Here is a 20,417-nt window from a genome sequence, read left to right as displayed (position 1 = left end):
CTTTAAATATAAAAAAAAAAGTGCTTAACGCATCCTGCTGGTCTGATCTGCATTGCATCCCTAGTCCTACCTGCCCTCACCCCATCCTGATCCCCCTGTTAGGGGGAAAAGGATGTCCTAAAGCTAATTCCATACAAGCTTTGTGGACTCCACCCCCACCCCAGGCCAAAGCCAAAGACCCTGGGAACTCCAAATCCCATCACCACCAAAGGGAAGGTGGCTGGGACCTGAGGGTGGGGTTAAGCAGCCAGGTTGGTATAAAGCCAGACACGTGGGCTTTGGAGAGGTCCCCCATTTTGACTCTCTGCCAGCTCGCAGTGTCCGGCCAGCTCAGAGAGTGCTTTTTGGGTTTCCAGGTCGGCGGATCGGGTAGGACGCATTAAAGACTTTATTTCCCTATTTTCTCCCTGAGTTGTACATTTTCCTTATTTCCTTTTCCCTTGTAAATAAACCTTTTATTAACCTTTTGTGTATGCCTGTAGTGGAGTATTAATAAGTCCCTTGTAAGCGCGCGGGTGAGGACCCACAGCCAGGCAGCCCGTTCAATATCGGGGCTGCCCTATAAGACCCCCACCCCCGCCCTCTATACCTCACTCTGGATATACCAGCCATGCTTCCAACTCAGGGCCTTTGCATCTGTAGTGCTCTCCATCTGGCATGCTTCCCCACCCCTCTTCCCCATATGGCTGCTTCCCTCACCTTCAAGTCCCAGGTCAAATGTCATCTTCTCTAGGAAGTCCTCCCAGAACTCTATTTCTATGGCTTTGCTTTCCCAAAAGGCTATCTCTTATGTTTTATCAACTACGTAGCTTTTATCACTCTGAAAATATTTATTGTCTTCGCCCTACACAGTAGACATCCTGTAGAAGCCACCCAGCATGTTCTCCAGTTGGGTGACTAGTACACAGTAACAGGCCTGTAGGGTAAGGTAAAAAGTATCAGGCTTTTCTGCCCACCGCCCATTAGGATAGATGACGGAACCCTGTGGTCTCGAATGCATGCATGATGGTGGGCACCTGGAATAGGGTGTGGGCATATGTAGATGGGATTCACCTGGGCTAAGACTGGGCTTTTATTTATTTATTTATTTTTAAGACTGGGCTTTTAAGGGCGGCATCACCAGAACGCCAGCAGAAGCAGAACGAATGGAAGAACTGTTAGGGGGAAAAGGATGTCCTAAGCGCGCAGGTGAGGACCCACAGCCAAGCAACCCGTTCAATATCGGGGCTGCCCTATAACAGAACCACGAGTAGAAGCAGAGTGCAGAGAAGCTGAGACGACCAGAGAACGCCATAAAGAGTGAAGAGGCCTGCCAGCCTCTCAGCACCACCCCCTACCCTCCCACCCCGCCCCCTGCCTGCTGTGTACCTGGTAAATCCCAATAAAAGCCTGCAAAAGCCACTGAGGGCTCCAGGACTCTCTCCTCCTTTACCTTGGTCTGCTGGATCAGAAAACCTGCACTGTGCCCTGTCCTGCCCTTACAAGGCCTCTATAAGAATGACTGCCTCTGTAAGAGTCAAGGCCCACCAAGACTTCTTGGCCTCTAAGGCTGGCCCACGTGGCGGTTGCAGTGTGAACTTTCCTCCTCTCCCTTTCATTTGCTGTGTCAGGGCTGGATCAATCTGAACCAGGATTTGATTCCTGCCTCACCCACTCTACTTCCCCTCCTCTTTTCTAAACGGTGCATGAGGCTAGCGAAAAGTTCTTAGTTGCTCGAAAGTGCGCTCCCAGCGCCTGGATGGTTCCTACGAGGCGGGAGAATGAATGAAGTAAAGCTCAAGGCACAGTAAGGGCTAATAAGTGCTTGTTCCGTGACTGAATGGTGTAATCCGGCACTGGGCGGCCCCCAGTCCTGCCTCCCTTCCCGCCGTGGGTGCCGAGGTCCCGGAGGAGCGTGAGTTCCCCAGCTGCTGCCCTTTCTCCCCTGGGTCAGTTAAACTTTCCCGCCCGCCCAACGAGTTTGAAAACCGAAAACCCCGCCATTGCCAGCGGTTCACCGGTCGCCGCGACTCGACCAATCGGCAGCGGCACCGCCCACGCCGACTCGCGCAACCGACGCGTGGCTATTGGCTGCGCTGTCCACGTGGGCGGGGCGCCGAAGGGTCGCGCGCAGGGCAACGCCGCTAGGCTACAAAGTAGCGAGTTCATAAGAAAACAAACCCACCCCGTTCGTGGGCGGGGCATCGGGCGTCTAGCCCCGCCCCCGGCGGCCAGCTCGGCGGAGGCGGCTGCGCCGGCTCAGAACAGACCCCGCCCGTCTAGAAGGAGGGAGGGTGAGTTGGGGGTGGACCCAGCCCCCAAGGGGCGGGCGCCGGGCAGGGCCCTAAGGGCCGCGGAGGGTTGGGCCGGGTTCCCAGCCTTTGGCGACCTGCTAGGTGACAGGAGGTGGAACCGGCCGGAAGGGTGGGGGTCGCGTTCAGACGAGTCAGGCCCCGAGCGTCGCACAGGCCGGGCGGGCCGCGGGAGCTCTGCACCCGGCCGGCTCCGGCTGGCTCCCCTGCGCTGACCGCTCCGGGTTGGGGCTGGGGGGCTCCGCAGGCAGCCGGTGTCGACATGCTGCTGGAGGAGGTTCGCGCCGGCAACCGGCTGAGCGGGGCCGCGGCCCGGGGAGACGTGCAGGAGGTGCGCCGCCTTCTGCATCGAGAGCTGGTGCACCCGGACGCCCTGAACCGCTTCGGCAAGACGGCGCTGCAGGTGAGGCCCGGCCGGCCCGCAGCGAGGCCAGGGCGGGAGGGCGAGGAGAGTGGGACCTCCGACCCCTTTTTCTCTCGTCTCTGTCGGTGTCCGACTGGGGGTTCGGTCCTCCTTTTCTGGACTGACGTTGTCCGTGATGTCCCCTTTCCTAGGTGGGTGGAAGATGCGGTTAAGTGGGGGTGGGGCTGGGAGAGCTTTCCATCTTCCCTGGAGGATTCCTTGTTCTCTGGCAGCCAGGAATTCATTTTCCCTCGGGAGGTTCTTGTTCCGTGGGTGAGGGTGCACCTTCTTTGGATCCGGGTTTCATGGGGATGGCTCTTAGGGCTTCGTTTGAGGGAATCGGATCAGTGAAGTCCTGGGCATCCTGCTTTTGGGGTGAATCTTTGAGAGGTATCCAGTTTCTTGAGGAGAATCTCCATTCCTAGGTTGCTGGTTTTTTTTTGTTTTTTTTTTTTTAATTTTTTTCCCCTTCTCAGTTTCCTGGTATATTAGGGAGGCCCCAATGGGGGAATAGCTACAGATTGCTAGGGAGTCCCTATTCCCTGGGTGGCATTTACAGGGGACCTCGGTTTCTTGAGGTGCTCAAGTGTTTTGGGAAGCACCCCCCATTATATGACAGAGGCCAGTCCGTGGAGAAGGGCTTTCAAATTCCCTGGGCATCTTCTTTCCCTTGAACAGGCTATCAAGTTCCCTGGAGGCAAGTTCTCATATGAGGCCTATTTCCTGAAGGAGGTTTCATATTTCCTGGTGATTTACCATATCTTGAGGAGAAGATGCCTTGGTTCCTTGGGGGAGCATCTTAGATTGCTTGAAAGTTTCTATGCGGCTCTTCTCTAGATGCTGTCTTATCCTTAGAGAGATGGTGCGGGGAGGGCTCTCTATTCACAGGAGACCTCTTTTGGTTCTCAAACAACTGTCTGCGGGGGGGGTTGTTACCTGGGATTTCTCATTTTTCAGAGGATCTCTCCTCTGGTGTCCTGTATTTGTAAATGACCCTTCTCTCCAGTGACCTGAATTTTCCTGAATCTTCTCTTTTGGGGACTTGCTGCCCCTCTGCCCACACACAGGTCATGATGTTTGGCAGCCCCACCATTGCCTTGGAGCTCCTGAAGCAAGGTGCTAGCCCCAATGTCCAAGACGCCTCTGGCACCACTCCGGCCCATGATGCAGCCCGCACTGGATTCCTCGACACCCTGAAAGTGTTGGTAGAGCATGGCGCTGATGTCAATGCTCCTGATGGCACTGGTGCACTCCCCATCCATCTGGCAGTGAGGGAGGGCCACACAGCTGTTGTCAACTTCCTGGCAGCAGAATCTGATCTACATCACAGGGATGCCAGGGGGCTCACACCCCTGGATCTGGCTCAGAGGAGAGGGGCTCAGGATCTCCTGGACATACTGCAGGGGCATACTGTGGCACCACTGTGACCTGGGGCCACTCACTGCCAGCAACAGGACCCAGCTGGGGTATATGTCATAAGAGGAGGGGAGAAACATTTTGTCTCCTCGCTCCTCCTGCTGGCTGTCGAAGGGGAGGGGCACCAGTTTGTGGCTTGTTGGTGTTGATTTCTGGGATGTGTGTGTGTGTTTGAGGCTCATTTCTCATTTGTTTTTCTCACCCCTTTTGGTGTGTTAGTCAGAGAAGGGCTCCTGTAGGCAACAGCCACCTAAACGGTTCGGTTTCCTCCACGCCCCAGGGTGCTGGGGCTACAGATGGTGCCAAGGGCAGAGTGTTCAAAGACTCAGTTCCAGAGTGAGGTCATGGCTTCCAGGGCTCCTGGAACCTGGTGACCTTGACCAGCTGGCTGTACCCAGAGAAACCTCAAGTATGCGCACTGCTTAGAGCTGGGGGGAAGAGGGGAGCTGAGGGGAGTGTTCCAAAACTATAGATGGATAGTATGAGTTCGTTCATATTTTGTTGGAAGCTTGCTTCCCAGTCTCTTGTACAGCGTTAAAAGACTTCTATTTATTAAGCTTTATGGAAAAAGTCGTTGTGTGATTATTTAACGTTTTTACCCATTAAATTAAGATTTGTGCATGATCACAGCGCGGGTGTCTTCTGATTTTTGAGTCTGCAATGGCTCGCGTCAAGGGTATTTGTGGGGGGTCGGCAAGGCAGTCGCGGATAGGGGCTGTTTTGAGGGAGGGGAGAGAGTGAGAATTCCCAGGGCGTCAGGGTGAGCGAGCTGGGTGGGGCAGCGGTTTGCGCTGTCGGAACGGAAGGGAGGCAGGAAACCGCGAGTGGGGAAAGGGCCCCCAGATGTCAGCTGGGTGCCCGGAGCCCAGTGGGTGGGGTTGGGTGGGCGGTGGCCGCAGCCCTTCCCCGCAGAGACGTGACCGGCGGGCAGGGACTGCGGTTACGCGGCGCGGGGAAGCCGGGAAGGCTTGGGGGCGGGATTAGAGCGGTCTTGGAGGCTCCGCACCCTTTAAAAGTTCACGGTGGGCGGGACCGAGAACTGCCCGCCTCCTTCAGGGCGGCCGTTTTACGCGTGCGCAGTGGGTCACGGAGCCGCCATGCCGGAGCCGCGCGGCTTGTCTCCGCTTCGGGTCAACAAGGCGTTTGCTGCCCGGTACGGCCGCTACCGGGAGCGCGAGGAGCTGCAGCGGCGTGAGTGCAGGACGCATGCGCGAGGGGCACCGGCGCCTGCTAGGCGGTGGGGAGGTGGGATTTTGATCTGGTCCGGAGGCTGATGGGGGGGTGGGGATTCCCATCTGTGCCCCACAGTGAAAGATCGCTACGGCGACCCGGATAGCAGCGGCGACTCCAGCTCCGAGTCTGACTCCAGCGACGAGCGCGTGGTGAATGCCCCACCCTCACCCTGCCTCTTAGGGCGACAAATCCCCCAACCATCTCGCCCTACTGGAACGCCCGACTGCTCGCGCACCAATCCCATGAGGGACAGAGCGCCCTCCCTATCCCCCTAAGGAGAAGCGAGCTCCTCACCCCTATCACCTCTGCCGCAGAACCTTCCACCTGCCCATTCTGATGACTGGGGTGCGTCCCCCCTGCCCTCCTTCCTCATCCCCAAGGGTAACCACTTCTCAGTGTCAGACTCTGACCCTGAAGTCCCCACATGGGGCACCCAGGTTTCTCCCCACATCAGTCCTGATCTAGCCACCTTCACTTTGCAGCCGCTCCCCTCCTCTGTCAATCCCAAGTGCCCACGTGCCCCATATCCGTTTCCTAGCCTGTACCTCTGCATGGCCCTTCTTTGCCGGCGCCCTCCACCTATTTGATCCCGCACTCAGACCCAACCTTCCAGCTTCCCCCACGACCTGCCTTCCCCAGCTGGATACTCCCTCCTACCCACATTCTCACGTCCTTCCAGCTCACTTGCCTTGTTGGTTACTGCCTGCCCGCCCCTTCCCCCTTTCCCCTCCCTTCTGCCCTCACCTGGGTTTTCAGCACCTCACTTCTGAAGTCTGTTCCCACTTTTCCTGCCTTAGGAATTTGATCCTCAACAGGAGCGTGACTTTTATAGGACTCTCTCTTTGTTGAAGAAGAAGGATCCCCGCATTTATCAGAAAGATGCCATCTTCTATCAGAGAACAGGTTAGAGGCTCCTCCTCCCTGAGACCCAGGTTCCTCATCATGTTATAGGTTATGAGTAGTGATTATTTTTTTTCCTATACAAGGGCTTTAATAAGTGCAACTTGTAAGAGAGTAGAGGAGTCAGGACAGAAAAGAGAAAAGGGCCAAGCCAAGGGGGTCATTTCAGAGTAAGGACCATGGAGGGTGGCTTCAGCCTACTCTCCGGAGGGACTTGGAGTGTAAGTGATGATCTGGAGTTGTCCCATCTTGGGATAAGAATCTGGGCTTCATAGTCTGCACACTCCAGCAGCAATGGCTGAGAGGTCCTGTAGGGGGCATTTAAATGCCCAGGTGCTTGGGGCTCCCGCTGTGTGCAGCCAGAGCAGTTCCAGTAATTGGAGGACAGTGCCCTCATTTACTGGCTTGTTCAGAAGTGCTAGATCTCATCCTTTGCAGCCATCTTTGGAAACAAGCAGCTATTTGATGATCTCCTGACTGACTTACAAAACTGAAAAAAGGAAATTTTCCCATATCCCTCAGGGTTCTTCTAGCTTGACAAAAATCGAACAAACATCAGACAGATTGATAAGAGAAAAAGTAAAAAACGAAGTTTAATAATCACAATGTGTATGCCTTCTGTGTACATAAGAAGATCCAACTTAACTGAGTAACTCTTTAGTGAATTGTTTTAAGTAAAAACTGCTTAACCATATGTTTTAGATTGTTATCTGCTGATGTTAATAACTGTGCTTGGCACTGTTCAGAGTGTGGCTTATCACTGTATGATCAAAGCCAGTTATTGCCAGGTAGTAGCAAATAGGCACCTATTTTATAGCTGGGAATTGTTGGCTTGGGGATTTGAAATCTCAGTCTTACCCTGCCCCAGTTCCAGCCCTGTGGGATTCTTTGCCTGGGGAATGCAGGGGGTTGTGGGTGATAGCAAGTGTCTCTGACGGGCCCACAGCTTCGTCCTCGGAGAGTGAGGACGAGTCAACAGCCAAGGCAAAGCAAAAGAAGGTGCAGCCCATGTACCTGAAGGACTACGAAAGAAAAGTTATTTTGGAGAAAGAAGGGTGAGAACCCCCTTCACCAGCACCCCCTCCCCCTCTCCCACCCCTCAGGCGGGCTGACACATGGAGTCTTAGGATTAGGTGTGGGTAGAAGCCAGTTACTCACCAGAATTGAGGGAACCCCAGAGAGCAGGCGCTTGAGTGATCTGCCTGCACCCTAGTTTCCCCGCCCCTTCCCGTATCCATCCTCACTACTGCTTTGAACAGCTCCCCACATAATGGGGACAGATGAGCCATAGGCATGTATCCTCAAGCCCACATCCTTCCTTGTCCAGCAAATATGTCGACGAGGAGAATTCAGATGGGGAGCCCTCTAATCAGAGACTCCAGGTAGGTGGTGTGGATGCTGAGGGAGTGGCTAATGGCCCCCAGGGCTGGGTCTGAGGCCCATGTCTTTCTCTTCAGCAGATTTCTTCAAAAAGTTATGTGGAAGAACAGAAACAGCTCAAGGAAAGGTGAGCTGGGGCCAGGCAGGTAGCCAAGTGTACAGGAATCAAGGCTCTAGTGTTGCAAATGCCTGGGTTCAAATCCAACTCTATTATTTAGTGACTGTGCAATTGGGCAGGTCATTTGCCCTTTCCATGACTCAGTTTCCTTCTCCACTAAATGGGTTTGATCATGCTTTTTGTGTCCCAGCACCTCTCTCAGCTTGTCGTGAGAGCTCAGAACTTAGGAAAGGGGTACTGGGGGAGGGGGCATCCTACCCGTCCTGAGGTTTGTTCCCTCACTTGCGCAGCTTCCAGGCATTCATGGAGGACAGTGAGGATGAAGACAGTGCCGGGGAAGGTGGCTCTGGCTTGCTGCAGAAACGAACTAAAACTGGGGAGGAGAAGGTGGGTGTTGGACCAGTACTGGTGGGGAGGGAGTTTGGTGCTCCCACAGGCACTCAGCACTGGCTTCCACCAGGCCCAAGAGGATGCTGACTACATGGAATGGCTGAAGGGGCAGAAGGAGATTCGAAACCCAAACACCCATGCTCTGGAGGAACTAGTGAGTCCCCGTGCATAGCTGCCCCTCCCAACTCCATCCAACCTTTTTCTAGAAGTGGACCCTTGAGGGGTTAACAAGGGCATGTGCTCTTCTCTGGGCCACAATTTCTACATCTGTAATGTGGGGGAATGACTTTATTAGCCATCTATGGAGTTTCAGTTACTTAGAGCCACTTGGTACCCACTTCCACCCACCTGCCCTTCCCCCAAGTCCCTGACTTGGGCCTAATATCTCCCTCACCTCCAGACCCACCTCAAGGAATATTGGAACAATCCAGAGCTGGATGAAGGAGAGCAGTTTCTGCGAGATTATATCCTTAACAAACGCTATGAGGAGGAGGGAGATGAGGAAGAAGAGGAGGAGGAGGAAGGGTGAGCAGCCGTGTTCCCAGGGGCCAGAAGGCAAACAGCATTGGATATTACTTTTTTCATACAAATGGTGGTGGAGTTAGTCCATCCCTGATGAAACTCCCTAGGTGTGGGCTCTGGAGCCAGGTGACAAATGCTGGCCCTGCTTTTAGTCTTTTCTCATCTGTAAAACTGGCTAACAGCACCCTACTTTAGGGTTATTTGGAGGATTAGATGAGTTAATTCAGCTGATAAATGATAGTGCAGGAGCTCAGTTGACTCACAGCTCCACCCCATCTTGTTCCTTAGGGTCCCCAGTCCTGTCCAGTTGGCTGTGGACGACTCCTCAGATGAGGGAGAGCTATTTCTGAAGAAGCAGGAGGACTTTGAGCACAAGTACAACTTCCGCTTTGAGGAGCCGGACTCTGCTTTGGTTCGTGGCCAGAGCCAGGGCTGGGGAGGACCAGGCCCTCAGGACCCCGATTGGAGAACCCAGAATCATCTCTTGGCCCTTTTGTATTCCTGTTGCCCACAGGTCAAGACCTACCCTCGGACCATCGCATCCTCTGTGCGCCGCAAGGATGAGCGCAGGAAGGAGAGGAGGGAGGAGACCCGGGAGCGAAAGAAGAGGGTGAGTGTGTGGGCAGCTTGCTGTGGGGTGAGGGGGGAACTCCGTCTGCTGGGAGCGCTGTCACCCTTCACCCGCCTCCACACACACACACACACACACACACACACACACACCCCCACCTCCTGCCATCCCACAGGAGAAGGTGAAGAAGCAGGAGGAGCTCAAGCAGCTGAAGAACCTGAAGAGGAAGGAGATTCTAGCCAAGCTGGAGAGACTGCGGCAGGTCACAGGCAATGAGACGCTGGGATTTGAGGAGAAGGACCTTGAGGATGACTTTGACCCAGCCCAGCATGACCAGCTCATGCAGGTATGTTCCTGTACCCCAGGTGGTAGGGAGCATGGCTCTGGAATCTGGTCATTCCCTGGCTGTGGCTCAGAGGAGAGACTTGACCTCTGATTCTATTTCCCTTCTGTAAAATGGGTCCAGCCACACATCTACCTCTGGGCTGTTGTGAGAATGACTTGCAAGGAATGCACATAAAGGTTTAGTTGGTAAGTGCTCAAGGAACGGCGGGTTGTGTTTCCTTTTGGCTCATTTACTGAGCTCTAAGGTTTTTTTGTGTTTGAGGGAACATGGTGTATTAGGTTTTGAAGGCTCAATGAGAGTAGTAGTGGAAACCTTGGGAAACCCAAAGAAGCCCCTCATCAAGCCTGGGAGGTCAGGTTAGGAAACTGAGGATGCCTAGGTGGGCCAGGTAAAAATTAGGTGTTGGGTAGCTGGAGTTCGGCCTTCACTTTCTAGAACTTTTCAGCACTGAGTTTCTTGGGGTGGCTGTAAGAACACAGTAAGATGCAGCTTACTATTTAGCAAATAGTAGATGCTTAATAAATGACATAGTAAATAGTATCTTCCTTTGCCGAGGCTCCAGTGGGTGTTTCAGTCCCAGCAAGGGTCCCAGCAAGGGACCAACAGTCTCAGCCCTCTTGGCTGAGAAGGCACTGGGCAGTGATGGGGACAAACCAGAGGAGGCAGGGTCTTAAAGGAGTCTCCTACCTGACTTTGTCAGGCATGGTAGGGAGTAGGTTAGTGCAGGCAGCTGAAATAGGACCCAAGGCCCGAGTACCAATTAGCTGGTCAAAGAAGAACTAGGCAGGAGGTGCTGCAGAGTCCTGCAAAGTTCTGTGGAAAGGGGGAAAACTACGGGTCTGTGGAACAGAATGCCAGGCAGTGTGTGTGTGTGTGTGTGTGTGTGTGTGCGCGCCATGTACAGGAGTCAAGCTGTTTGAAGGAGTGGGCCATGCTGACCCTCCCAATTCTCAACCCTACAGAAGTGCTTTGGGGATGAGTACTATGGTGCTATGGAAGAAGAGAAGCCACAGTTTGAGGAAGAGGAAGAGCTTGAAGGTGAGGTCACCCCTGGCACAGGGAAGGAGTCGGGTAGTGGAGGAGAGACGGGGTCTAAAGCCTAAGATTCCAACCTGACCTCCACCGGGCCTGTCTGCCCTCTCTGGAACCAGATGACTGGAACTGGGACACGTGGGCTGGGCCAGAGCAGGGTGGTGCATGGAGCCAGCAGGAGCTGCACTGTGAGGACCCCGACTTTAACGTAGGTGCTAAGGGTTGGAGGTGGTTGTCATACAGTACTGGGGTCCCCGAGGGCTGCCTAACCTGCAGGTTCCGGCAGATGGATGCTGACTACAACCCCAGCCAAAAGCGGAAAAAGCCACGTGAGGCCCCCTCGACAGGCAAGAAGAAACGCAAGTCACCCTTTGCCTCGGCCGTGGGGCAGGAAAAGCCTGTGTTTGACCCCGGTGAGGCACAGGAAATGATCCCTGGGCTGGCAGGGGTTCTGCAGGCTGAGCACACCCCAGCAGCCTGTGCTCTCCCTTGAGCAGGGGACAGGACTTTTGAAGAGTACCTGGATGAGTATTACCGGCTGGACTATGAGGACATCATTGATGATCTGCCCTGTCGCTTCAAATACCGAAGTGTGGTGCCCTGTGACTTTGGGCTCAGCACCGAGGAGGTGGGGCTCTGCCAGCCAGCAGACAGTGAACATAGGGTGGGGTGGAGGTATGCCCGGTAAGCAAGAGGGAGTGGATAGACAGTAAATGCTATGACATGGCTAGACAGGGAGCTGCAAACAGTGCTTTACCCACAGTATCCCTCCATAAATACCACTTTCAATTCTGTGACTGTCTGCCTGCAGCATGGTGACCATTCAGACTAAGTGGGCTTTGCTATCAGATGACCCAGGTTAAAATCTTGACTTAGCCAGTCACCAGGTGTGTGACCTTGCACATATGATTGAAGCCTTCGTGCCTGAGTTTCCCCATCTGTAAAATGGGCATAGTAACAACCCCTTCTATCACCTCATGGCTGAAATGAATGTAGGAAACTCTTTGAATATCACTTGTTTCTGGTGGGTACTTGATTATTAGTGATTAGTAAAAGTAGCCAGCATTTATTGAGCTTTACCGTCTGTGTCCATTCAGTCTTCCCGATAGTTTCTGAGGAGATGCCTTCCTTATACATGAGGAAACAGGCCTGAAGGCAGCTGCCTGGAGATTTGAAGTTGGGTCTTATCTGTAATTAGCAAACTCCATCATTGGCATGAAGGCCACTGCCCTGTTTAGGGGCTTCTGGGGCCACAGTTCATGGGTGAGAGCTCTGGAGTTCTTGTGCTCAAACTGGACTCTGAAATCAGCCACAAAAGACAAGGAGTGGTATCTGCCTAAATCACTTCTCTCCTGCTGTTATGACGTCCCTGCCGAGTAGCTCTAGTATCACCCTCCTTGACCAATGAGGTGAACAGAGTCAGGGCCCCCCAGGACTCACACAGCAGGATCCCATCCTCCTTTTCCTTGCAGATCCTTGCTGCCGACGACAAGGAGCTGAACCGGTGGTGCTCCCTGAAGAAGACCTGCATGTATAGGTGATAGGTTGGGACTGGTTGGGGTACCCTGGGAGGGGAGCTGGCAGGCAGATCTGGGCACCTCCCCCCCCCCCCCCCCCAGCACCAGCTACAGCTGTGCTTACTGGACTGCTGCAGGTCAGAGCAGGAGGAGCTACAGGACAAGAGGGCATATAGCCAGAAGGCCCAGAATGCGTGGAAGAAGAGGCAGATCTTCAAGTCACTCTGCCCAGAGGAGTGAGTGTCACTAGCCGGGGAGGATGGGTTCAGGTTTGAGTCTTGCCATGACCTAGAATGGAGCTTCCCCTCACTGAGACATGGGTTCAGATCTTAGCTGGGCTATAACTGTGTGATGATAGGCAAGTTACTTTCCTTCTCTTCGCCTGTTTCCTCATTTATAAAATGGGGATACAGATGGCTTATTTCTTGTTAAGTATTTTTAGGATTAAAATGAGTTAATTCATGTTAAGGACTTAGAAAAGTAGGCCTCCCCGGTGGCGCAGCGGTTGAGCGCTGGGTTGCGAAGCTGCCTGCAGCCTCTACAGCTCTGGTTCAATTCCCGGCTGCTCCCCGGCCACTGGAGGAGGGTCCCACATGGCGCGCAGACCTCTCCTGCCGCCCGCTGCTCCCCTCAGCAGTGTACTTCGGTCCTTCTGCCTGCTCTGCTCCCCGCTCTGGCTCTGGTGAATTCTCTCACTCTCCCATGCTTCTGACTGTACCCATAAAGATAAATCTTTAAAAAAAAAAAAAAACTTAGAAAAGTGAATGCCATATAGGTATTAGATATTGTTAATATTATAATTGTTATTTCCTGATTTATAAAGCAGGGGTGATAAAAGTTACTGAAGCCAAAATGAGTTAATTTATGTGAATAGTGGAGTCCAAGACATTAATAGAATAGTGACACAGTACAGCCTAAGGATTTAGTAGGAAGACTCTGGTTTTGGTGCCAGACTTGGGTTTCAATCCCAGGCTCCCAAAATTGCTGTATGGTCACCTCTCTGAACCTTTCCTTATCTGTAAAATGGGGGACATAACAGACATAAATGGAGCAGACATAAATGTGACTGGCCTGAGCTGAGCCCTGACTTTCCTCTTCCAGGACGGAGACATCCACAGAAGCCACAGAGACGCCACAGAGAGACAAATCCAGTCCGCATGGGCAGCTGCCAATACCTGCCAATGATAGGGCCTACAGAAAGCAGCCCTGGCTTGAGAGCCCCCCAGTGCAGGATGAAGTGACCCCTGTGTCATCCAACCAGAAGCCAGCCTCCCAGAGGCGGAGGAGGGGCAAGAAGGCACGTCTTCTGGGCCCCACAGTAACACTAGCTGGTCGTGAGTTCAGCCGTCAGAGACTGCAGGCCTTTGGCCTCAACCCCAAACGGCTGCACTTCCGTCAGTTGGGCCAACAACGAAAGAAGCAGCAGAGGCTCAAGAATGCTCCCTAAATTCAGGGAGCATGCAGGAGCCCTGGGTCCCTTCCCCCCCACCCCCCCAATAAGGGCCCTTGGTTGCATTGCCCTGGTTGAAAGTACAGCCCTTCTGTCTACCTGGTGGGCCAGGGAGTCTTTCATCTGATGCAGAAACTGAGGCCTACTGAACAAGTTAGAGACACCCTTGGAGATCATCCCTCAAATGCTGGGCTCAGCCATAGCCACTGTCAAGTCAAACGGCTTTATTAGTCCCCAGTGGCCACAGTTCCCTGCCACCACCAGCCCTTGGCAGGACAGGGGTTTCAGGACCAATGAGGGGCACAGGCAGTCCAGTGCAAACTACAGTACTTGAGTCATGCCCTGAGTGGGTGCCCAGAAGCTTGTGCTCCCTCCCTGCCCTGTGAGATGGGCAGCAGCTCAGTTGGTGAGAGGCAGGCCTATAGCCTCTGCCCCTGGCTGAATGGCTCTTGCCCAAAGTTCTGGACTGGTCTCAGCTGCACTTGTCAAGGGGGTGAGAATGGTCACCGCCAGAGTTCAAGTTCCCATATCCAGTGTGACATAAATAAAAAAATAGTGTCGCATCTTCTCCCCCAATCCCTCCTTTTATAAAAACACGAAGTCCTCAGAGCTTGGGCGCTTGGCCTTGAGGAGTCGCCCAGTGCGAGGCAGCCGCAGTGTTGGCTGGGAGAGCTGGGAGCAGAGGTCATCCAGGCTATGGTCCTGAGCATGGCCCTCGGCCAGGGTGAACATGGGGTACCGCTCTGAGGTGGATGAAGAACTGAGGACCTGGTGGGAGGAGGGAAAGAGATCAACCCCAAACACAGTAGCTAAGTTAGTTATCCTGTAGGCATAACAAATAGGTTATTAGATGCTTCCTGAATACAAATCCCGTCCCTCCAGGGCAATAAGCTCGGCCAGTCAGCATTTCACATTCCCTAGATGCAGTGATTGGCTCAGTGAAGTGCATCTGACCTGACAGCCAATGAAAAGCAGCCCTGAGATTTTTGCTGCATCTGTGGAGTGGTGTGGGAGAGCGGGGCTCCCATTTCGCTGGGAGGTAGGTGGTCAGAGATGCCTCCTGGATGTAGCTGTCCCCCAAAGGCAGCAATGCTTCATTTTTTGCCCCATCTTTATAGAGGGAGTTACACCTGGGCTTGTGGGAAGAAGCCTGGAAGCAGCCTCCCCAAAGCTGTTGGATTCAAGATCTTTGTTCCTCACCCAACTCTGCCTACACTTTGCTTCCCACCCTCTACCACTCTTCTTGCTCACCCTGGTCAGCTCTGAGCAAAGTGTCTCAAACTCCTTCCTGTCTCCAGCGTAGAACCCCACAGTACAGCTTGGGTCCATCTTGGCAAAGGCCATCTTGCGGGGTGAGGTGCAATGGAAGGACTGGGGCAGACAGACAAGGGAAGATCAGGGGGCCCTGACTCCTTCCACATGCCCCCAACCCCACCCTGGGAATCCCAGCTCACCTCCAGGGGGAAGTCAGCCCTGCTGACATCCACAGTGGGCTGGCAGTAGTGGGGGTCCAGGTAGAGCAGGAAATCATCTGCAGGGGAAGAAGCATTAGTGGGTGTAGGGGAGGATGAAGTGGGATAGGTAGAGCAGGATAGGGTGAACTTACCCTGGTACCCGATGAAGTACAGAGAGTGTCGTGGCTTGCCCCCCATGATACCCAGGCATAGCTCTGAACGCAGGAGCTCCTGTAGGGAGGAAAGTAGGTTAAGGTGAGGACTTGGGGTATGTGCTGTTAGGCAGTCCTCAACAAACACAAATGCCCAAAATATGTGAACCCACGCTGCTGGGCTCTAGGGGACCAGCAGTGACCAGGATAGACAAAACCACCACCCTCACGGTGCTGATGTTCTAGTGTGGGAGACAGAACAAGATGAGTAGGTCATGTCATATCAGGAGAGAACACCATGGAGAAGAACAAAGGGAAAGGGGCTTTGTGATAGCTGGGTTACAGGCCAGAGATGGGGGGAGGGGGAGGTGGGTGAGAGGATTCACCAGAGACAGAGCGGGGAGCAGAACAGGCAGATGGACAGAAGTACACTGCTGAGGGAAGCAGCGGGCAAGTTAGGTGAGGTCTACTGCGCCATGTGGGTTGCTGCCTGGCCGGCTGGGGATCTAACCCGCGCTGAGAGGCTGCTGATTGCCTCACAGTGCGGTGCTCAACCCTCTGCGCCACCAGGGAGGCCCTTGTGATTTTTTAAATAGGGCAATCAGGGCCTCCCTGGTGGCGCAACAGGTTGAGTGCAGCACTGTGAAGCTGTCTGCAGTCTCTGCAGTGCAGGTTTGAATCCTGGCCGGCCAGGGAGATTCCCACATGGCGCGGCAGACCTCTCCTGTCTCGCCCGCTGCTCCCCTCAGCAGTGTATTTCGGTCCATCTGCCTGTTCTGCTCTCCGCTCTGTCTCTGGCGAATCCTCTCGTCTTCACGTGCCTCTGACCTATACCCCAATTCTTGTATAAAAATAAATCTTTAAAAAAAAATAAGGGAATCAGGAAAGGCCTTAAGAGTTGTAACTACTGAATAAACAGGGATGAGGAAGCATTAACAGTAGCCATAACCCAAACTGAAAACAGGCTATTGCATTTCTAGAGAGGCGCAGTGAATCTGGCAGAGCCTACCTTTACACAGGGCACGTATACAGGGTTTAGAGTCTCACCACCCAGTCTCACAGGCACCAGGATCACCACAGACTTCCACTCAGCTGAGGGGTCTGGCCTGGCCACCAGGCGAGCCACATCTGCTTTGTACACTGAAATGACAAGGCAGGCAGTCACCTCTTAAGGCCCAGAGTATAGCCCTAAAACTCCAAGAGCCAACCAAGCCTGTGTAATCTCTTTGGGTTAACATTCCATTGATAGTAGAGCACATCTTTCCTGTGTCCCCAAATTCCCTCAGACAATCCCAGGGCCTCCAAGCAGATGTGGACATCCCCTTTTCACAGAAAAGGCACTGAGACCAAGATTTGAACAAAGAATATAAAGCCAGAGGTCTCCCTGGTAGCTCAGGGATTAAAGTCTCAACACTTTCAAGCTATTGCCAGCCACTGAGGCATGAGTTTGATCCCTGGCCAGGGAGTTAACCCACATGGCACAGCAGACCTCTCCTGTCTCGCCTATTGCTCCCCTCAGCCGTGTATTTCAGTAGATCCTCCTGTTCTGCTTCCTGCTCTGTCTCTGGTGAATCCTCTTTCCCTCTGCACCTCTGGCCTATACATCCAGTTCTTGTATGCATAAATAAATACAATAAATTAAAAATATATATATAAAGCCAGGAGGAGATGGAACACCTCTCCAGTCCCAGACCTGACTAGGCCTCACTGACTTAGTACCTTGGTTTCCAATATGGAAATGGTCCCTCAACTAAGTATCTCCGCTCAAGTCCTGTCTGCTGGTCTCCAGTCTCTCGTTTCCTCCCTTACTGACTTTTCTGACTTCAGAGAAGTGGATTCAACTTTCTTTTTTTTAAAGATTTATTTATTTATGCATACAAGAGCTGGGGTATATAGGTCAGAGGTACGGGAGGGTGAGAGGATTCACCAGAGACAGTGGGGAACAGAACAGCCAGATCTACTGAAATACACTGCTGAGGGGAGAGGCAGATGAGATAGGAGAGGTCTGCTGCGCCATGTAGGTCACTTACCTGGCCAGGGATAGAACTTGTGCTGCAGCAGCTGCAGATTGCTTCATAGTGTTGCGACTTAACCCCTTGCACCACTGGGGAGGTCCAGATTCAACCCTTTCTGCACACATGGCAGAAACATGTTCATGTCCCCCCCCTCAAATTCACACGTTGAAACATAACCTTCAAGGTGATGGTATCAGGAAGTGGGACCTTTGGGAGCTGAGGTCTGAGGGTGGAACCCTCATGAGTGGGATCAGTGCCCTTATATGAGACCCTAAAAAGCATGCTTGCCATTCCGCCATGTGGGGACATGGCAAAAAGAACCAGGAAGTGGGCCCACACCAGACAATCTGCTGGTTTGAATTTTCTAGCCTCAGAACTGTAAGAAGTAAATTCCTATCATTTATAAGCCACCTCATCTGTGGTATTTTTGTTACAGCAGCCAGAAGAGGTTAAGACAAAGTCTCTCAGTGAAAATAGAACCCGGCCCCAGATACCATTAATTTTGCATAAAAATTAAGATTTTGTAGATTGTCTAATACCAATCTGTAGAAGCTCCTATTAATTAAGACCCTTTCTAAATTGATTTGGGGAAGGCAGTAGGTTAAAATTGTTTGCAGAGTAAGAATGAACTCCACCTGAAAGAAGGAAGTCCTTAGTATTTTATTCTATCATTTGAGAAGCCCCTGATGCTTCCTTTCCTGGTTTCACGGGAGTGGAGGGATCGTGAGCACCTCCCATTATGTGGGGCCTTAAGTCCTTTCCAAGGGCCCCTTTGCCCCAGAATGTGCTTCAGCTCTAAGGACCAGACGCCTGAGGTAGTAACTGGCTCAGGGTGAGAATCCTGTGACCTTGGTTTTCATCCCCTTACCTGTACAGTCCTGAGAAACGTACACTACCAGGCGGGTGACCTCTGAGCTGCTCTCCACAGCTTTCCTGGAGGTGAGAAGAAAGGACTGAGTTCCTGCATGTTCCCTGTGCTTTCCATGTCCCCAGCAGCAGCCCTCACCTGAGTATATGTGCCACCAGAGACGGCCCATACCAGTCACCCGCCTTCTTGCCTGAGCTTTGCCCAAGCTCCACCAGTCGATGTAGGCCGAAGGGAGCCTGGGGATGGTCAGCGAACCAGGACACAATCTGCCGATGCCGGTGTTCCTGCTCCAGCTCAGGGACACCCTGAGCCCAGCGTGAGGGCATCCAGCGGGCAGGCCCATGGTATCGGTTGGGAGAGGCCAACCCTGATGGTTCAGGGGGGCCTGGGCCTACGCCTTCTGTCCACCTCCAGTCTGGTGGGGATGGAGTACAGAGTCAAATGGGGCCAGTGTGTGGAGGACACGGTTCTGATTTATTCATGTTTTACACACAATTCTAGTGCTTCCAACACCCCTGTGTTTAACTGCAATTCTCACTCCCTACCAAAACTTACTTGACACACAATTCTAACAGGACTTCAAACTCAGTTTACAAACAGTTCTAATACTGCCATCTTGTGTGGTTGGCGCTTCCCACTCCACTGCTCACCTCTGGGTAATAAATGAAGCAGCAGGCCCTGAGCCAGCATCATCTGCCCGCTGCGTAACATACATCCCCAGCCACAGTCTGAGGTCAGGCAGCCCCCAGGAAGGGGCGGGAAGTCCCGGCGATAAGTGAGCCACAGGCGGGACACAAAGTCACTTTGGAAACGTTGGATGTCACCTAGGAAAGTGAGCCTGTCAGCTGCCACCAGGGCCATCCTTGGGGGCCTCCACCAGCCCTTCCCCCAGATATCAACTCACCCTCGCCTTCAAATCGGTAGCGGCGGCCACAGAGATGGACACTGGAGATCTTACTAAAGCTGGTCCGACTTTTGACTGCCCAACCTGTGAAGATGTGGGGGTGCCCAGCGATATGAAGCACTTGCTTGACAGCAATAGCACTTCCGTTTCCCTCTGTGTCCATCCTAGCTCCTGGCTCAGGGAAACTCAGGGAATTTGCCCGTCTCCACATGGAGCAGGGCCCATAGTAATAGCCACAGGAATGCCTGCCATTAATTCAAGAGGAATTAGGACAGTTTTGATTATTGTACTCAGAGGGGGTTGGGGGGAGGCACAAGGAAGCAAAAAACTTTGCCTAAGGTCGCAATGGGAACGGAAGGCACTTGAAAATATACTGCCCGTTGAACCTGCCACTGGTCCACCAAGGGCAGGGCAGGGCGGGGAACCCACCGGTGACTCACGGGAGAATAAATGGTGGAATGCTCGGCAGGGCAGGGTCTGGTTCTCCGACTGCACGGACTTCTACAGCCCTTGACAGGCCGAACCCTTGGCTCGCTCCCACCTCAGAACCTGAGCCCCCGCCCGCCCCCTCCTCACCGTACTTCACGTTGTTCCAGGCAGTCAGGAACTTCGCCTTAAACTTGTCCACTTCGTCCGGCTCTCCCGGAGCGGCCCCGGGCGGGCCAAGAGCGGGGCCGCTGGCTCCCGAGGGCGCCAGGCCGTTGGCGCCCGGGATTCGGGAGCCCCGCGGCCTGCGGCCCTCGGGGCGGCGCGCGTCCTCCGGGCTCCCGCTCCGGTACTGAGCGGCGGCCGGCGACACGGAGTTCATGGACGCGCCGGGAGGGCGGACCGAGGGCCCGGTGGGGGCCGCGCGCGAGCGGCCCAGGGGGCCAGGACGCGGGCGCCGAGGATGGCGCTACTTGGCCCCAGACGCCACGGCCGGGCCCCGGGCCCCGGCTCGGGACACTGTCACCGCCGCCGCCGCCATTTTAGCGGCCCTGGTCGGGGGATGGAGGCGGGCGTGACACGGCCGGACGCCCCGCCCCGGCCCGGCCCCCGAGGCTGGGGCGCCGGCCCTGAACCGCCACGGCCTCCAGGCGTGGTGCCTCCCGCGGCGTCCACGACCCCCACGCCCGCGCGCCGGCTTTATCGCGGAGGCCAGGCGCACCCGATCCCCGGCAGGCCCTTATCAGAGGCCCCGGCGCCAGGAAGCCCCGCCCCTGGACACGCCCCGAGGCGGCCCTTCGGGTAGCCGGGCTGGGGCCTCGGGTAGCCGGGCTGGGGCCTCGGGTAGCCGGGCAGGGGCTTCGGGTAGCCGGGCTGGGGCCTTGGGTAGCCGGGCTGGGGCCTCGGGTAGCCGGGCAGGGGCTTCGGGTAGCCGGGCTGGGGCTCCGGGCGCCGACGAGTTCACCTGCGTCTGCCCGGGACCAGAACGCCTCCGCGGCTGCGGATCCAGAACCTGCCGCGACCGGGCGC

General features: G+C 54.3%; 3 protein-coding genes across 5 annotated transcripts; 2 read left to right on the top strand and 1 right to left on the bottom strand.

Moving 5' to 3' along the window:
• Positions 1-2,250: 2,250 nt before the first annotated feature.
• Positions 2,251-4,815, top strand: CDKN2D (cyclin dependent kinase inhibitor 2D). Its single transcript, XM_037504365.2, has 3 exons — positions 2,251-2,273; positions 2,539-2,694; positions 3,762-4,815. Exons 2-3 carry the CDS (start codon positions 2,554-2,556, stop codon positions 4,119-4,121), a joined length of 501 nt encoding a protein of 166 aa, XP_037360262.1. The 5' UTR covers positions 2,251-2,273; positions 2,539-2,553; the 3' UTR covers positions 4,122-4,815.
• A 360-nt stretch (positions 4,816-5,175) lies between these two features.
• On the top strand, positions 5,176-15,579 carry KRI1 (KRI1 homolog). Of its 3 annotated transcripts, none has more exons than XM_054693271.1 (19): positions 5,176-5,301; positions 5,419-5,492; positions 6,141-6,246; positions 7,190-7,298; positions 7,571-7,625; positions 7,704-7,750; positions 8,032-8,128; positions 8,202-8,285; positions 8,532-8,656; positions 8,942-9,065; positions 9,168-9,263; positions 9,400-9,570; positions 10,533-10,608; positions 10,722-10,810; positions 10,889-11,015; positions 11,100-11,230; positions 12,075-12,139; positions 12,257-12,355; positions 13,221-15,578. In XM_054693271.1, the coding sequence occupies exons 1-19, from the start codon at positions 5,208-5,210 to the stop codon at positions 13,564-13,566; spliced, it is 2,115 nt and encodes a 704-aa protein (XP_054549246.1). In that variant the 5' UTR covers positions 5,176-5,207; the 3' UTR covers positions 13,567-15,578. The 3 variants fall into 3 exon arrangements, with proteins under 3 accessions (XP_054549246.1, XP_037361670.1, XP_037361671.1); XM_037505773.2 differs by having other exon boundaries at positions 7,701-7,750; XM_037505774.2 differs by lacking the exons at positions 10,889-11,015; positions 11,100-11,230 and having other exon boundaries at positions 7,701-7,750; positions 13,221-15,579.
• Positions 13,622-19,932, bottom strand: ATG4D (autophagy related 4D cysteine peptidase). The gene is made up of 10 exons (XM_037505775.2): positions 19,539-19,932; positions 18,963-19,046; positions 18,709-18,882; positions 18,197-18,473; positions 18,059-18,123; positions 16,185-16,315; positions 15,176-15,254; positions 15,024-15,100; positions 14,821-14,940; positions 13,622-14,337 (listed from the first exon to the last, which is right to left on the bottom strand). Exons 1-10 carry the CDS (start codon positions 19,768-19,770, stop codon positions 14,155-14,157), a joined length of 1,422 nt encoding a protein of 473 aa, XP_037361672.1. The 5' UTR covers positions 19,771-19,932; the 3' UTR covers positions 13,622-14,154.
• Positions 19,933-20,417: the final 485 nt, after the last annotated feature.

This window comes from Talpa occidentalis, unplaced genomic scaffold, assembly GCF_014898055.3.
Source record: "Talpa occidentalis isolate TD23 unplaced genomic scaffold, MPIMG_talOcc4v2.1 talOcc4.12, whole genome shotgun sequence".
Lineage (NCBI taxonomy): Eukaryota > Metazoa > Chordata > Mammalia > Eulipotyphla > Talpidae > Talpa > Talpa occidentalis.
Note: the sequence above shows the minus strand (reverse complement) of the source record. Positions and strands in the feature narration are given on the sequence as shown.

What these genes read in the sequence shown, in the direction of transcription:
- CDKN2D (XM_037504365.2), top strand. Translation starts at nt 2,554, where the DNA reads ATGCTGCTGGAGGAGGTTCGCGCCGGCAACCGGCTGAGCGGGGCCGCG. An exon ending in TCGGCAAGACGGCGCTGCAG is followed by an intron (nt 2,695 to 3,761) that starts GTGAGGCCCGGC and finishes GCCCACACACAG; the next exon opens with GTCATGATGTTTGGCAGCCC.
- KRI1 (XM_037505773.2), top strand. Translation starts at nt 5,208, where the DNA reads ATGCCGGAGCCGCGCGGCTTGTCTCCGCTTCGGGTCAACAAGGCGTTT. An exon ending in CCTCTAATCAGAGACTCCAG is followed by an intron (nt 7,626 to 7,700) that starts GTAGGTGGTGTG and finishes CTTTCTCTTCAG; the next exon opens with CAGATTTCTTCAAAAAGTTA. An exon ending in AAGAAGACCTGCATGTATAG is followed by an intron (nt 12,140 to 12,256) that starts GTGATAGGTTGG and finishes GGACTGCTGCAG; the next exon opens with GTCAGAGCAGGAGGAGCTAC.
- ATG4D (XM_037505775.2), bottom strand. Translation starts at nt 19,770, where the DNA reads ATGAACTCCGTGTCGCCGGCCGCCGCTCAGTACCGGAGCGGGAGCCCG. An exon ending in CTGGAACAACGTGAAGTACG is followed by an intron (nt 19,047 to 19,538) that starts GTGAGGAGGGGG and finishes ACATCTTCACAG; the next exon opens with GTTGGGCAGTCAAAAGTCGG. An exon ending in CTACCGATTTGAAGGCGAGG is followed by an intron (nt 18,883 to 18,962) that starts GTGAGTTGATAT and finishes TCACTTTCCTAG; the next exon opens with GTGACATCCAACGTTTCCAA.